Below are 14,178 nucleotides of genomic sequence, written 5' to 3'. Positions count from 1 at the left end.
CAGACAGGATAGGGGGTTACAGACAGGATAGGGGTTACAGACAGGATAGGGGTTACAGACAGGATAGGGGGTTACAGACAGGATAGGGGTTACAGACAGGATAGGGAATTACAGACAGGATAGGGGTTACAGACAGGATAGGGGGTTACAGACAGGATAGGGGAGACTGACCACACCTCACCTGGCGAACTACAGACCAGACAGGATAGGGGATTACAGACCAGAGAGACAGACAGGGGGGGACTGACCACTTGACTATAATAAAGACGTTGTTTCAACATTAGAGACCGTTGGAAGATCCAGCCGTCTGACTGGCTTATTGTGACAACCCTGAGCACCCCTCAGGCATTCTGATTGGCCAGCAGACAGTAGATTATAGTCAGGAGGGGGGGTAAACACCTGGCTGCGGGGCCAGAGCGAGGAGATGGTTGGTCAGTGAGGCGTGGAGGACTTGCAGGACAGTAGTTTGGCCACCATCAGTCGGGCGTATCGCATCCTGCTGGCCAGCTCCTTACAGCAGCCAAACTCCTCGATCAGAGACGTCTTATAGGTCCGGAAGTCTCTCTTCTCGTCGATGAAGGACACAGCACCCATCAGAGGACACAGGATCAACTTGGTGTGGTCCTACAGAAGAGAGATCTCTATATTATCACAATAACTTGGTGAGACGGGGAGAGGAGGAGGAGGAGAGGGAAGGAGGAGCCGAGAGATCTCTATATTATCACAATAACTTGGTGAGACGGGGAGCCGGAGGAGGAGGAGCGAGAGGGAAGGAGCGAGAGGGAAGGAGCGAGAGGGAAGGAGCGAGAGGGAAGGAGGAGGAGTACCTGGAAGAAGTTGATCTGCACGGTGCCGTTGGTGAGGTGGAGGACGATGGCCGACTTGGTTCTGAACCAGTGGCTGAGGTACGGCAGACGGGCCAGCTCGTCTCCGTCACGAGGCGTGATGTTGGCACCCGCCTTCAGAAGGTGCTCCGACATGTAGTTACGGAAGTACTTCAACAACGTGATCTGGGGAGGGCAGAGGTCACAGGTCAGCTTGGCTCTAACCCAAGAGGCTAAGGACTTTTGTCCCAATGCTATCCGAAGGTTAGCCTGACGCTAGCCACAGCCATAGAGAAGCACTAGCACCGACGCTAACCTTCTTGGATAGCGTAGCGGGGTAGGAGCGGACACTGAGGTAGCTCTCGGCGGCCATCTTGTCGATGTACTGAAGACTGTCTCCGTCGGCGTACATCATCATCCTGGTGCAGTCGTTAAACAACACCCCCACACTGTTGTCACACAGCTGATAGCCTGCAACAGAGGTCAGAGGTCACACACACAACCCTCTATTCAGAGAGCATCACATGGACACGGGGTTGCCATGGCGACAGAGAGAGCATCACATGGAGACACGGGGTTGCCATGGTGACAGAGAGAGCATCACATGGAGACACAGGGTTGACATGGAGACACAGGGTTGACATGGAGACAGGGTTGACATGGAGACAGGGTTGACATGGAGACAGGGTTGACATGGAGACAGGGTTGACATGGAGACAGGGTTGACATGGAGACAGGGTTGACATGGAGACAGGGTTGACATGGAGACAGGGTTGACATGGACACAGGGTTGCCATGGTGACAGAGAGTAGTTACCCAGTCCGTATTTGTCGCTGTAGTCGACCCACTTGCTGATCCAGAAGATGGGGACACAGGCTGGGTCCTCTGCCTCCTCTGGAAACACAGGGGTTAGAGGTCAGGGGTTAGAGGAACCCGGTCTACAGCACGTCATATACCTAACAGAGGTCGATATGTTGGGCTGTGGGAATGAGTCCTCTCTCTGAGGGCTTGGCAGTGTATGTGTGTGTGTGTCTCGTACCCATGCCTATGAGTCCTCTCTGTGGGCTTGGCAGTGTGTGTCTCGTACCCATGCCTATGAGTCCTCTCTGTGGGCTTGGCAGTGTGTGTGTGTGTGTCTCGTACCCATGCGTATGAGTCCTCTCTGTGGGCTTGGCAGTGTGTGTCTCGTACCCATGCGTATGAGTCCTCTCTGAGGGCTTGGCAGTGTGTGTGTGTGTGTGTGTCTCGTACCCATGCGTATGAGTCCTCTCTTCGAGGGCTTGGCAGTGTGTGTGTGTGTCGTACCCATGCGTATGAGTCCTCTCTCCGAGGGCTTGGCAGTGTGTGTGTGTGTCTCGTACCCATGCGTATGAGTCCTCTCTGAGGGCTTGGCAGTGTGTGTGTGTGTCTCATACCCATGCGTATGAGTCCTCTCTCCGAGGGCTTGGCAGTGTGTGTGTGTGTGTGTGTGTGTGTGTGTCTCGTACCCATGCGTATGAGTCCTCTCTCCGAGGGCTTGGCAGCGTTGCAGGTGTCGAGTTGCTGCAGCAGGTCACTCAGGTGGCAGTCTGTGGCCTCGGGAATCTCTCTGAGCAGTGGCTCATCTTTCTTTTCCACCTTCTCTGTCCCTGCTGAAGAGACACAGACACTAAACCCCGGGCTGAAGGAAAGGAAGGGAGACACTAAACCCCGGGCTGAAGGAAAGGAAGGGAGACACTAAACCCCGGGCTGAAGGAAAGGAAGGGAGACACTAAACCCCGGGCTGGGGGAAAGGAAGGGAGACACTAAACCCCTGGCTGGGAGGAAAGGAAGGGAGGAAAGGAAGGGAGGAAAGGAGACACTAAACCCCTGGCTGGGAGGAAAGGAAGGGAGGAAAGGAAGGGAGGAAAGGAGACACTAAACCCCAGGCTGAGAGGAAAGGAAGAGAGGAAAGGAAGAGAGGAAAGGAAGAGAGGAAAGGAAGAGAGGAAAGGAAGAGAGGAAAGGAAGAGAGGAAAGGAAGAGAGGAAAGGAAGAGAGGAAAGGAAGAGAGGAAAGGAAGAGAGGAAAGGAAGAAAGGAAAGGAAGAGAGGAAAGGAAGAAAGGAAAGGAAGAGAGGAAAGGAAGAGAGGAAAGGAAGAAAGGAAAGGAAGAAAGGAAAGGAAGAAAGGAAAGGAAGAAAGGAAAGGAAGAAAGGAAAGGAAGAAAGGAAAGGAAGAAAGGAAAGGAAGAAAGGAAAGGAAGAGAGGAAAGGAAGAAAGGAAAGGAAGAAAGGAAAGGAAGAAAGGAAAGGAAGAGAGGAAAGGAAGAAAGGAAAGGAAGAAAGGAAAGGAAGAAAGGAAAGGAAGAAAGGAAAGGAAGAAAGGAAAGGAAGAAAGGAAAGGAAGAAAGGAAAGGAAGAAAGGAAAGGAAGAAAGGAAAGGAAGAAAGGAAAGGAAGAAAGGAAAGGAAGAAAGGAAAGGAAGAAAGGAAAGGAAGAAAGGAAAGGAAGAAAGGAAAGGAAGAAAGGAAAGGAAGAAAGGAAAGGAAGAAAGGAAAGGAAGAAAGGAAAGGAAGAAAGGAAAGGAAGAAAGGAAAGGAAGAAAGGAAGAAAGGAAAGGAAGAAAGGAAAGGAAGAAAGGAAGAAAGGAAGAAAGGAAAGGAAGAAAGGAAAGGAAGAAAGGAAGGGAAGAAAGGAAAGGAAGAAAGGAAAGGAAGAAAGGAAAGGAAGAAAGGAAAGGAAGAAAGGAAAGGAAGAAAGGAAAGGAAGAAAGGAAAGGAAGAAAGGAAAGGAAGAAAGGAAAGGAAGAAAGGAAAGGAAGAAAGGAAAGGAAGAAAGGAAAGGAAGAAAGGAAAGGAAGAAAGGAAAGGAAGAAAGGAAAGGAAGAAAGGAAAGGAAGAAAGGAAAGGAAGAAAGGAAAGGAAGAAAGGAAAGGAAGAAAGGAAAGGAAGAAAGGAAAGGAAGAAAGGAAAGGAAGAAAGGAAAGGAAGAAAGGAAAGGAAGAAAGGAAAGGAAGAAAGGAAAGGAAGAAAGGAAAGGAAGAAAGGAAAGGAAGAAAGGAAAGGAAGAAAGGAAAGGAAGAAAGGAAAGGAAGAAAGGAAAGGAAGAAAGGAAAGGAAGAAAGGAAAGGAAGAAAGGAAAGGAAGAAAGGAAAGGAAGAAAGGAAAGGAAGAAAGGAAAGGAAGAAAGGAAAGGAAGAAAGGAAAGGAAGAAAGGAAAGGAAGAAAGGAAAGGAAGAAAGGAAAGGAAGAAAGGAAAGGAAGAAAGGAAAGGAAGAAAGGAAAGGAAGAAAGGAAAGGAAGAAAGGAAAGGAAGAAAGGAAAGGAAGAAAGGAAAGGAAGAAAGGAAAGGAAGAAAGGAAAGGAAGAAAGGAAAGGAAGAAAGGAAAGGAAGAAAGGAAAGGAAGAAAGGAAAGGAAGAAAGGAAAGGAAGAAAGGAAAGGAAGAAAGGAAAGGAAGAAAGGAAAGGAAGAAAGGAAAGGAAGAAAGGAAAGGAAGAAAGGAAAGGAAGAAAGGAAAGGAAGAAAGGAAAGGAAGAAAGGAAAGGAAGAAAGGAAAGGAAGAAAGGAAAGGAAGAAAGGAAAGGAAGAAAGGAAAGGAAGAAAGGAAAGGAAGAAAGGAAAGGAAGAAAGGAAAGGAAGAAAGGAAAGGAAGAAAGGAAAGGAAGAAAGGAGGAAGGAAGGAAAGGAAAGGAAGAAAGGAAAGGAAGAAAGGAAAGGAAGAAAGGAAAGGAAGAAAGGAAAGGAAGAAAGGAAAGGAAGAAAGGAAAGGAAGAAAGGAAAGGAAGAAAGGAAAGGAAGAAAGGAAAGGAAGAAAGGAAAGGAAGAAAGGAAAGGAAGAAAGGAAAGGAAGAAAGGAAAGGAAGAAAGGAAAGGAAGAAAGGAAAGGAAGAAAGGAAAGGAAGAAAGGAAAGGAAGAAAGGAAAGGAAGAAAGGAAAGGAAGAAAGGAAAGGAAGAAAGGAAAGGAAGAAAGGAAAGGAAGAAAGGAAAGGAAGAAAGGAAAGGAAGAAAGGAAAGGAAGAAAGGAAAGGAAGAAAGGAAAGGAAGAAAGGAAAGGAAGAAAGGAGAGAGACCCCTACGTAGTGTGAATCTAACCCTTGTTGTTGAGAGCGGTGAGCGGGCGTCTCTGGCTGGGCTCCAGAGAGGAGGGAGCGATGGAGAAGCGCGGGGGCACGGTGAGGCAGGTGGTGGGGAGACGCAGGGGGATGTACCCCTCGGTGAAGAACTCGTCGGTTAGCAGCTGGGAGACGGTGGGCCGCTGGGACGGGTCGGCGTGCAGCATCCTCTTGATCAGAGACGCCGCCACAGGGTTGATTTGCTACAGAACAAAAACGAGAGAAGATGAAGAAACTGGTGTTGGCTCACCTAGGGGATGGTGTAGTAGTAATGGGTAGTGTAGTAGTAATGGGTGGTGTTGGCTCACCCAGGGGATGGTGTAGTAGTAATGGGTAGTGTAGTAGTAATGGGTGGTTAACTCACCCAGGGGGTAGTGTAGTAGTAATGGGTGGTGTTGGGTCACCCAGGGGATAGTGTAGTAGTAATGGGTAGTGTAGTAGTAATGGGTGGTTAACTCACCCAGGGGGTAGTGTAGTAGTAATGGGTGGTGTTGGCTCACCCAGGGGGTAGTGTAGTAGTAATGGGTGGTGTTGGCTCACCCAGGGGGTAGTGTAGTAGTATGGGTGGTAGTAATGGGTGGTTAACTCACCTAGGGGGTAGTGTAGTAGTAATGGGTGGTGTTAGCTCACCCAGGGGGTAGTGTAGTAGTAATGGGTGGTTAACTCACCCAGGGGATAGTGTAGTAGTAATGGGTGGTTAACTCACCCAGGGGATAGTGTAGTAGTAATGGGTGGTTAACTCACCCAGGGGGTAGTGTAGTAGTAATGGGTGGTGTTAGCTCACCCAGGGGGTAGTGTAATGGGTGGCGTTGGCTCACCCAGGGGGTAGTGTAATGGGTGGCGTTGGCTCACCCAGGGGGTAGTGTAGTAGTAATGGGTGGTGTTGGCTCACCCAGGGGGTAGTGTAGTAGTAATGGGTGGTGTTGGCTCACCCAGGGGGTAGTGTAGTAGTAATGGGTGGTGTTGCTCACCCAGGGGGTAGTGTAGTAGTAATGGGTGGTGTTGGCTCACCCAGGGGGTAGTGTAGTAGTAATGGGTGGTGTTGGCTCACCCAGGGGATAGTGTAGAGGGTGGTGTTGGCTCACCCAGGGGGTAGTGTAGTAGTAATGGGTGGTGTTGGCTCACCCAGGGGATAGTGTAGTAGTAATGGGTGGCGTTAACTCACCCAGGGGGTAGTGTAGTAGTAATGGGTGGTGTTGGCTCACCCAGGGGGTAGTGTAGTAGTAATGGGTGGTGTTGCTCACCCAGGGGGTAGTGTAGTAGTAATGGGTGGTGTTGGCTCACCCAGGGGGTAGTGTAGTAGTAATGGGTGGTGTTGGCTCACCCAGGGGATAGTGTAGAGGGTGGTGTTGGCTCACCCAGGGGGTAGTGTAGTAGTAATGGGTGGTGTTGGCTCACCCAGGGGGTAGTGTAGTAGTAATGGGTGGTGTTACCTCACCCAGGGGGTAGTGTAGTAGTAATGGGTGGTGTTGGCTCACCAAGGGGGTAGTGTAGTAGTAATGGGTGGTGTTGGCTCACCCAGGGGGTAGTGTAGTAGTAATGGGTGGTGTTGGCTCACCCAGGGGGTAGTGTAGTAGTAATGGGTGGTGTTGGCTCACCCAGGGGGTAGTGTAGTAGTAATGGGTGGTGTTGGGTCACCCAGGGGATAGTGTAGAGGGTGGTGTTGGCTCACCCAGGGGGTAGTGTAGTAGCAATGGGTGGTGTTGGCTCACCCAGGGGGTAGTGTAGTAGTAATGGATGGTGTTGGCTCACCCAGGGGGTAGTGTAGTGGTATGGGTGGTGTTAGCTCACCCAGGGGATGGTGTAGTTGTTCTTTTTGATGCGGTTGTAGGTCTCCTTCAGACAAGACGTCTCAAATGGAGGTTTACCAACCAGCAGAGTGTACCTGAGAGAGATGGAGCCTGTTACAAACCACTACAGAGTGTACCTGAGAGAGATGGAGCCTGTTACCAACCACTACAGAGTGTACCTGAGAGAGATGGAGCCTGTTACAAACCACTACAGAGTGTACCTGAGAGAGATGGAGCCTGTTACAAACCACTACAGAGTGTACCTGAGAGAGATGGAGCCTGTTACAAACCACTACAGAGTGTACCTGAGAGAGATGGAGCCTGTTACAAACCACTACAGAGTGTACCTGAGAGAGATGGAGCCTGTTACAAACCACTACAGAGTGTACCTGAGAGAGATGGAGCCTGTTACAAACCACTACAGAGTGTACCTGAGAGAGATGGAGCCTGTTACAAACCACTACAGAGTGTACCTGAGAGAGATGGAGCCTGTTACAAACCACTACAGAGTGTACCTGAGAGAGATGGAGCCTGTTACAAACCACTACAGAGTGTACCTGAGAGAGATGGAGCCTGTTACAAACCACTACAGAGTGTACCTGAGAGAGATGGAGCCTGTTACAAACCACTACAGAGTGTACCTGAGAGAGATGAAGCCTGTTACAAACCACTACAGAGTGTACCTGAGAGAGATGGAGCCTGTTACAAACCACTACAGAGTGTACCTGAGAGAGATGGAGCCTGTTACAAACCACTACAGAGTGTACCTGAGAGAGATGGAGCCTGTTACAAACCACTACAGAGTGTACCTGAGAGAGATGAAGCCTGTTACAAACCACTACAGAGTGTACCTGAGAGATGGAGCCTGTTACAAACCACTACAGAGTGTACCTGAGAGAGATGGAGCCTGTTACAAACCACTACAGAGTGTACCTGAGAGAGATGGAGCCTGTTACAAACCACTACAGAGTGTACCTGAGAGAGATGGAGCCTGTTACAAACCACTACAGAGTGTACCTGAGAGAGATGGAGCCTGTTACAAACCACTACAGAGTGTACCTGAGAGAGATGGAGCCTGTTACAAACCACTACAGAGTGTACCTGAGAGAGATGGAGCCTGTTACAAACCACTACAGAGTGTACCTGAGAGATGGAGCCTGTTACAAACCACTACAGAGTGTACCTGAGAGAGATGGAGCCTGTTACAAACCACTACAGAGTGTACCTGAGAGAGATTGAGCCTGTTACAAACCACTACAGAGTGTACCTGAGAGAGATGGAGCCTGTTACAAACCACTACAGAGTGTACCTGAGAGAGATGAAGCCTGTTACAAACCACTACAGAGTGTACCTGAGAGATGGAGCCTGTTACAAACCACTACAGAGTGTACCTGAGAGAGATGGAGCCTGTTACAAACCACTACAGAGTGTACCTGAGAGAGATGGAGCCTGTTACAAACCACTACAGAGTGTACCTGAGAGAGATGGAGCCTGTTACCAACCACTACAGAGTGTACCTGAGAGAGATGGAGCCTGTTACAAACCACTACAGAGTGTACCTGAGAGAGATGGAGCCTGTTACAAACCACTACAGAGTGTACCTGAGAGAGATGGAGCCTGTTACAAACCACTACAGAGTGTACCTGAGAGAGATGGAGCCTGTTACAAACCACTACAGAGTGTACCTGAGAGAGATGGAGCCTGTTACAAACCACTACAGAGTGTACCTGAGAGATGGAGCCTGTTACAAACCACTACAGAGTGTACCTGAGAGAGATGGAGCCTGTTACAAACCACTACAGAGTGTACCTGAGAGATGGAGCCTGTTACAAACCACTACAGAGTGTACCTGAGAGAGATGGAGCCTGTTACAAACCACTACAGAGTGTACCTGAGAGAGATGGAGCCTGTTACAAACCACTACAGAGTGTACCTGAGAGAGATGGAGCCTGTTACAAACCACTACAGAGTGTACCTGAGAGAGATGGAGCCTGTTACAAACCACTACAGAGTGTACCTGAGAGAGATGGAGCCTGTTACAAACCACTACAGAGTGTACCTGAGAGAGATGGAGCCTGTTACAAACCACTACAGAGTGTACCTGAGAGAGATGGAGCCTGTTACAAACCACTACAGAGTGTACCTGAGAGAGATGGAGCCTGTTACAAACCACTACAGAGTGTACCTGAGAGAGATGGAGCCTGTTACAAACCACTACAGAGTGTACCTGAGAGAGATGGAGCCTGTTACAAACCACTACAGAGTGTACCTGAGAGAGATGGAGCCTGTTACCAACCACTACAGAGTGTACCTGAGAGAGATGGAGCCTGTTACAAACCACTACAGAGTGTACCTGAGAGAGATGGAGCCTGTTACAAACCACTACAGAGTGTACCTGAGAGATGGAGCCTGTTACAAACCACTACAGAGTGTACCTGAGAGAGATGGAGCCTGTTACAAACCACTACAGAGTGTACCTGAGAGAGATGGAGCCTGTTACCAACCACTACAGAGTGTATCTGAGAGAGATGGAGCCTGTTACAAACCACTACAGAGTGTACCTGAGAGAGATGGAGCCTGTTACAAACCACTACAGAGTGTACCTGAGAGAGATGGAGCCTGTTACAAACCACTACAGAGTACCTGAGAGAGATGGAGCCTGTTACAATACAGACCACTACTGGGACCCAGATAGAGTATTAAATATGTGTTGAGGTGGTCCTACTGGGACCCAGATAGAGTATTAAATATGTGTTGAGGTGGTCCTACTGGGACCCACATAGAGTATTAAATATGTGTTGAGGTGGTCCTACTGGGGGACCCAGATAGAGTATTAAATATGTGTTGAGGTGGTCCTACTGGGACCCAGATAGAGTATTACATATGTGTTGAGGTGGTCCTACTGGGACCCAGATAGAGTATTAAATATGTGTTGAGGTGGTCCTACTGGGGGACCCAGATAGAGTATTAAATATGTGTTGAGGTGGTCCTACTGGGGGACCCAGATAAGAGTATTAAATATGTGTTGAGGTGGTCCTACTGGGGGACCCAGATAGAGTATTAAATATGTGTTGAGGTGGTCCCAGATAGAGTATTAAATATGTGTTGAGGTGGTCCTACTCGGGGACCCAGATAGAGTATTAAATATGTGTTGAGGTGGTCCTACTGGGGGACCCAGATAGAGTATTAAATATGTGTTGAGGTAGTCAGTATGATGCCTCTTGGACCCAGATAGAGTATTGGGAGATGGTGAATATGTATCGTCTCCCTGTACGGTCCACAAGCTTGGCATTAAAAAAAAAGGACCGCGTTTTGTAATGACTCTAAAACAAGATTTGTATCAGTAAGTAGTAATGTGGTTTGTTGCTCAGTTTAAATTTATTGTGACCAGGTAGTCAGTATGATGCCTGTACCCCGGGGCGGCAGGGTAGCCTAGTGGTTAGAGCGTTGGACTAGTAATCAAAAGGTTGCAAGTTCAAATCCCTGAGCTGACAAGGTACAAATCTGCCGTTCTGCGCCTGAACAGGCAGTTAACCCACTGTTCCTAGGCCGTCATTGAAAATAAGAATTTGTTCTCCACTGACTTTTCTAGTAAAATAAAATAAAAAAGATTAACTTTGAAAACGGATACCGCGCCATTTGTTCTAGTCTGCGTTTGACTTACAGGATACAGCCCAGAGACCAGACGTCGACCTCGAAGCTGTGTCCCTTCTTACAGAGAACCTCCGGGGCGATGTAGTTCGGTGTTCCACACAACGTCTTCTTACGTTCCCCGTCAAACTCTATCTTAGTGGCAAGGCCAAAGTCACCTGGGGAGAAGACCGATAGGTGTTTAGACAAGGTGATGTACAGAGTATAGAGGCTTAATGAATACAGCCCAGGTGTGTGTGTGTGTTCATTCTGAACCGGCCCACCGTGGCGTTCACCCCGAACCGGCCCACCGTGGCGTACACCCCGAACCGGCCCACCGTGGCGTACACCCCGAACCGGCCCACCGTGGCGTACACCCCGAACCGGCCCACCGTGGCGTACACCCCGAACCGGCCCACCGTGGCGTACACCCTGAACCGGCCCACCGTGGCGTACACCCTGAACCGGCCCACCGTGGCGTACACCCTGAACCGGCCCACCGTGGCGTACACCCTGAACCGGCCCACCGTGGCGTACACCCTGAACCGGCCCACCGTAGTGTTCATTCTGAACCGGCCCATCGTGTGTGTAGTGGTGTTCATTCTGCAGTGAGTCGTACACGGAGTGAGTGTAGTGGTGTTCATTCTGCAGTGAGTCCTACACGGAGTGAGTGTAGTGGTGTTCATTCTGAACCGGCCCATCGTGTGTGTAGTGGTGTTCATTCTGCAGTGAGTCCTACACGGAGTGAGTGTAGTGGTGTTCATTCTGCAGTGAGTCGTACACGGAGTGAGTGTAGTGGTGTTCATTCTGCAGTGAGTCGTACACGGAGTGAGTGTAGCGGTGTTCATTCTGCAGTGAGTCGTACACGGAGTGAGTGTAGTGGTGTTCATTCTGCAGTGAGTCGTACACGGAGTGAGTGTGTAGTGGTGTTCATTCTGCAGTGAGTCGTACACGGAGTGAGTGTGTAGTGGTGTACATTCTGCAGTGAGTCGTACACGGAGTGAGTGTGTGCGCTGCATACCTATCTTGACATCCATGTCGTCGCTGAGGAAGATGTTTCCTAGTTTCAGGTCTCTGTGTATCACTCTGTTGTTGTGGAGGTACTGACAGCCTTTAACCAGCTGCATCATATAATACCGAGCCTCCGGCTCCGTTACAGCCTTACGACGCTTATGTAGCTCCAACAGAGACTGGGGGGGGGACACAGACAGGGGGGTTAGCATCTATTATAAACTCACTAGGTTAACTTGTCTTCTTAGGGTTTACTTCTGAATGTCTGATTGAGGGGGGGCACAGACAGGGGGGTTAGCATCTATTATAAACTCACTAGGTTAACTTGTCTTCTTAGGGTTTACTTCTGAATGTCTGATTGAGGAGGGGACACAGACAGGGGGGTTAGCATCTATTATAAACTCACTAGGTTAACTTGTCTTAGGGTTTACTTCTGAATGTCTGATTGAGGAGGGGACACAGACAGGGGGGTTAGCATCTATTATAAACTCACTAGGTTAACTTGTCTTAGGGTTTACTTCTGAATGTCTGATTGAGGAGGGGGGAGGACACAGACAGGGGGGTTAGCATCTATTATAAACTCACTAGGTTAACTTGTCTTAGGGTTTACTTCTGAATGTCTGATTGAGGAGGGGACACATACAGGGGGGTTAGCATCTATTATAAACTCACTAGGTTAACTTGTCTTAGGGTTTACTTCTGAATGTCTGATTGAGGAGGGGACACAGACAGGGGGGTTAGCATCTATTATAAACTCACTAGGTTAACTTGTCTTCTTAGGGTTTACTTCTGAATGTCTGATTGAGGAGGGGAGGACACAGACAGGGGGTTAGCATCTATTATAAACTCACTAGGTTAACTTGTCTTCTTAGGGTTTACTTCTGAATGTCTGATTGAGGAGGGGGGACACAGACAGGGGGTTAGCATCTATTATAAACTCACTAGGTTAACTTGTCTTCTTAGGGTTTACTTCTGAATGTCTGATTGAGGGGGCACAGACAGGGGGTTAGCATCTATTATAAACTCACTAGGTTAACTTGTCTTCTTAGGGTTTACTTCTGAATGTCTGATTGAGGAGGGGACACAGACAGGGGTTAGCATCTATTATAAACTCACTAGGTTAACTTGTCTTAGGGTTTACTTCTGAATGTCTATTTGGGGGGGGGGGGAGGACACAGACAGGGGGGTTAGCATCTATTATAAACTCACTAGGTTAACTTGTCTTAGGGTTTACTTCTGAATGTCTGATTGAGGGGGGAGGACACAGACAGGGGGGTTAGCATCTATTATAAACTCACTAGGTTAACTTGTCTTCTTAGGGTTTACTTCTGAATGTCTGATTGTGGAGGAGGGGGGACATGTACTTAGCCTAAGTTGTCATGCCAAGAAAAACAGCTTTCAGTGGTTTGCACACAATCATAACTAAATTTTAAAGTTCACGAGTTGTAAATAACTTTCATTCAGCAGTAATAAACCTAAAAACTACTTATATAATCCCAGCTAGTCACCCTGTAGACAAGTTGTGGTGAACAACAAGTCTTGTTGACTAGACGAGGACGTTTCAAGCTACAGTAAACTAGTAGAAAAATACACTGATAGCAAAGAACAACTTATCTTAAGTAAACAATTTACAAAAATGAACTGACCCGTCGTCTGCAAATCTCCAACACGACAAAGACGAAGTCGTCGTCCTCGAAAAAGCCGTGAAATCCCACAATGTGCGGATTGTCGAGACTCTTATGAATGGAGATTTCAGAGGTCATCTTGTCCCTCTGGTGAGGTTTGACTATCATGGCTTTGGGGACGACTTTACCGGCGAAAACCTCTCTGGTTTCCAGATCTGTGATCTCGTAGCATTTGGCAAAGCCTCCTTTGCCCAGGAAACGTCCTCGGCTGTATTTCTTCAGGGTCCGGGGGTCTAGGAGAATATCTGGGATGTCTTTGAGAGGTGCCGATTTGGGGTCGACGGTTGTCGACGGATTCACCGCCTTGGTTACCGGCGCACTCATATTTTATATATAATATTATTATTTAAAAAATAATAAAGTGCTCTAAAGGCTTTACGAAGAAAAATAAAATAAAAACAGAAAAAAAGATACAAGTTAACAAAAATATAACAAGAAAAATATATATAATTTAAAAAATAAAATAAATCGAATATATTTATCTATATATATCACTTTGAGACAGGCTCGCCACCCTTCCGAGCAAAACCACTTGAATTCAAATCAAAAACTAACCAATTCAGGTGCCCCGAATTAGCTCAAATGTAGCGTACGATACCTAATAATCAATCGATTTAACTAAATATACTTGAATAGTGTTTCAAAAAACAAAACAAAACGGTAATAAATGATGTTTTTTCTTTCCCACCGCCGCCGCCGTGTACTTCGCTCTTCGTTTGAACAACAGCGTCGACTAGCTAGCTGTAAGTTTAAATGCTGCTCCGGTCGTTACGGCCGCCTGTGATTGGTCCTGACCATTTCAAATTACAAGCTGCAGCCGCTAAGCAACATGGGAAGGTTTTAACCATGAGCCAATTAGCGAGCAGGAAGTTCATATGCGCGAGCACCGATTGGTTAAAATCCTGTAGATAACGCCCCTATCTTTCTTAAACTCGAACCAATCACCGATCAAATAAAAAAACCAGACGATAACCAAAATTAATTGTGGGAAATGTAGTAGTTTGTATTTTCACAAACGCACCTTGGAGATAATATTATGTCGTGTGACTTTGAAAAACACGTTATAAAACGTTATTATTACAATCCATCGCTGATAAACAATACGTGAATGTTTTAGGTAAATATAAACAATATAACTGTTGACAAATGTAAACTCCGTCTGAAA

At 47.6% G+C, this 14,178-nt stretch overlaps 1 protein-coding gene across 2 annotated transcripts; it reads right to left on the bottom strand.

Moving 5' to 3' along the window:
* Nucleotides 1-233: 233 nt before the first annotated feature.
* On the bottom strand, nucleotides 234-13,774 carry LOC124022872 (serine/threonine-protein kinase PLK1-like). Of its 2 annotated transcripts, XM_046337557.1 has the most exons (11): nucleotides 13,509-13,773; nucleotides 12,975-13,386; nucleotides 11,339-11,507; nucleotides 10,352-10,496; nucleotides 6,689-6,782; nucleotides 4,878-5,100; nucleotides 2,312-2,455; nucleotides 1,641-1,718; nucleotides 1,141-1,295; nucleotides 828-1,010; nucleotides 234-624 (listed from the first exon to the last, which is right to left on the bottom strand). In XM_046337557.1, the coding sequence occupies exons 2-11, from the start codon at nucleotides 13,335-13,337 to the stop codon at nucleotides 433-435; spliced, it is 1,746 nt and encodes a 581-aa protein (XP_046193513.1). In that variant the 5' UTR covers nucleotides 13,338-13,386; nucleotides 13,509-13,773; the 3' UTR covers nucleotides 234-432. The 2 variants fall into 2 exon arrangements, with proteins under 2 accessions (XP_046193513.1, XP_046193514.1); XM_046337558.1 differs by having other exon boundaries at nucleotides 2,312-2,452; nucleotides 12,975-13,774.
* Between the last annotated feature and the right edge of the window lie 404 nt (nucleotides 13,775-14,178).

The sequence above is a fragment of the Oncorhynchus gorbuscha genome, unplaced genomic scaffold, assembly GCF_021184085.1.
Source record: "Oncorhynchus gorbuscha isolate QuinsamMale2020 ecotype Even-year unplaced genomic scaffold, OgorEven_v1.0 Un_scaffold_1461, whole genome shotgun sequence".
Lineage (NCBI taxonomy): Eukaryota > Metazoa > Chordata > Actinopteri > Salmoniformes > Salmonidae > Oncorhynchus > Oncorhynchus gorbuscha.
Note: the sequence above shows the minus strand (reverse complement) of the source record. Positions and strands in the feature narration are given on the sequence as shown.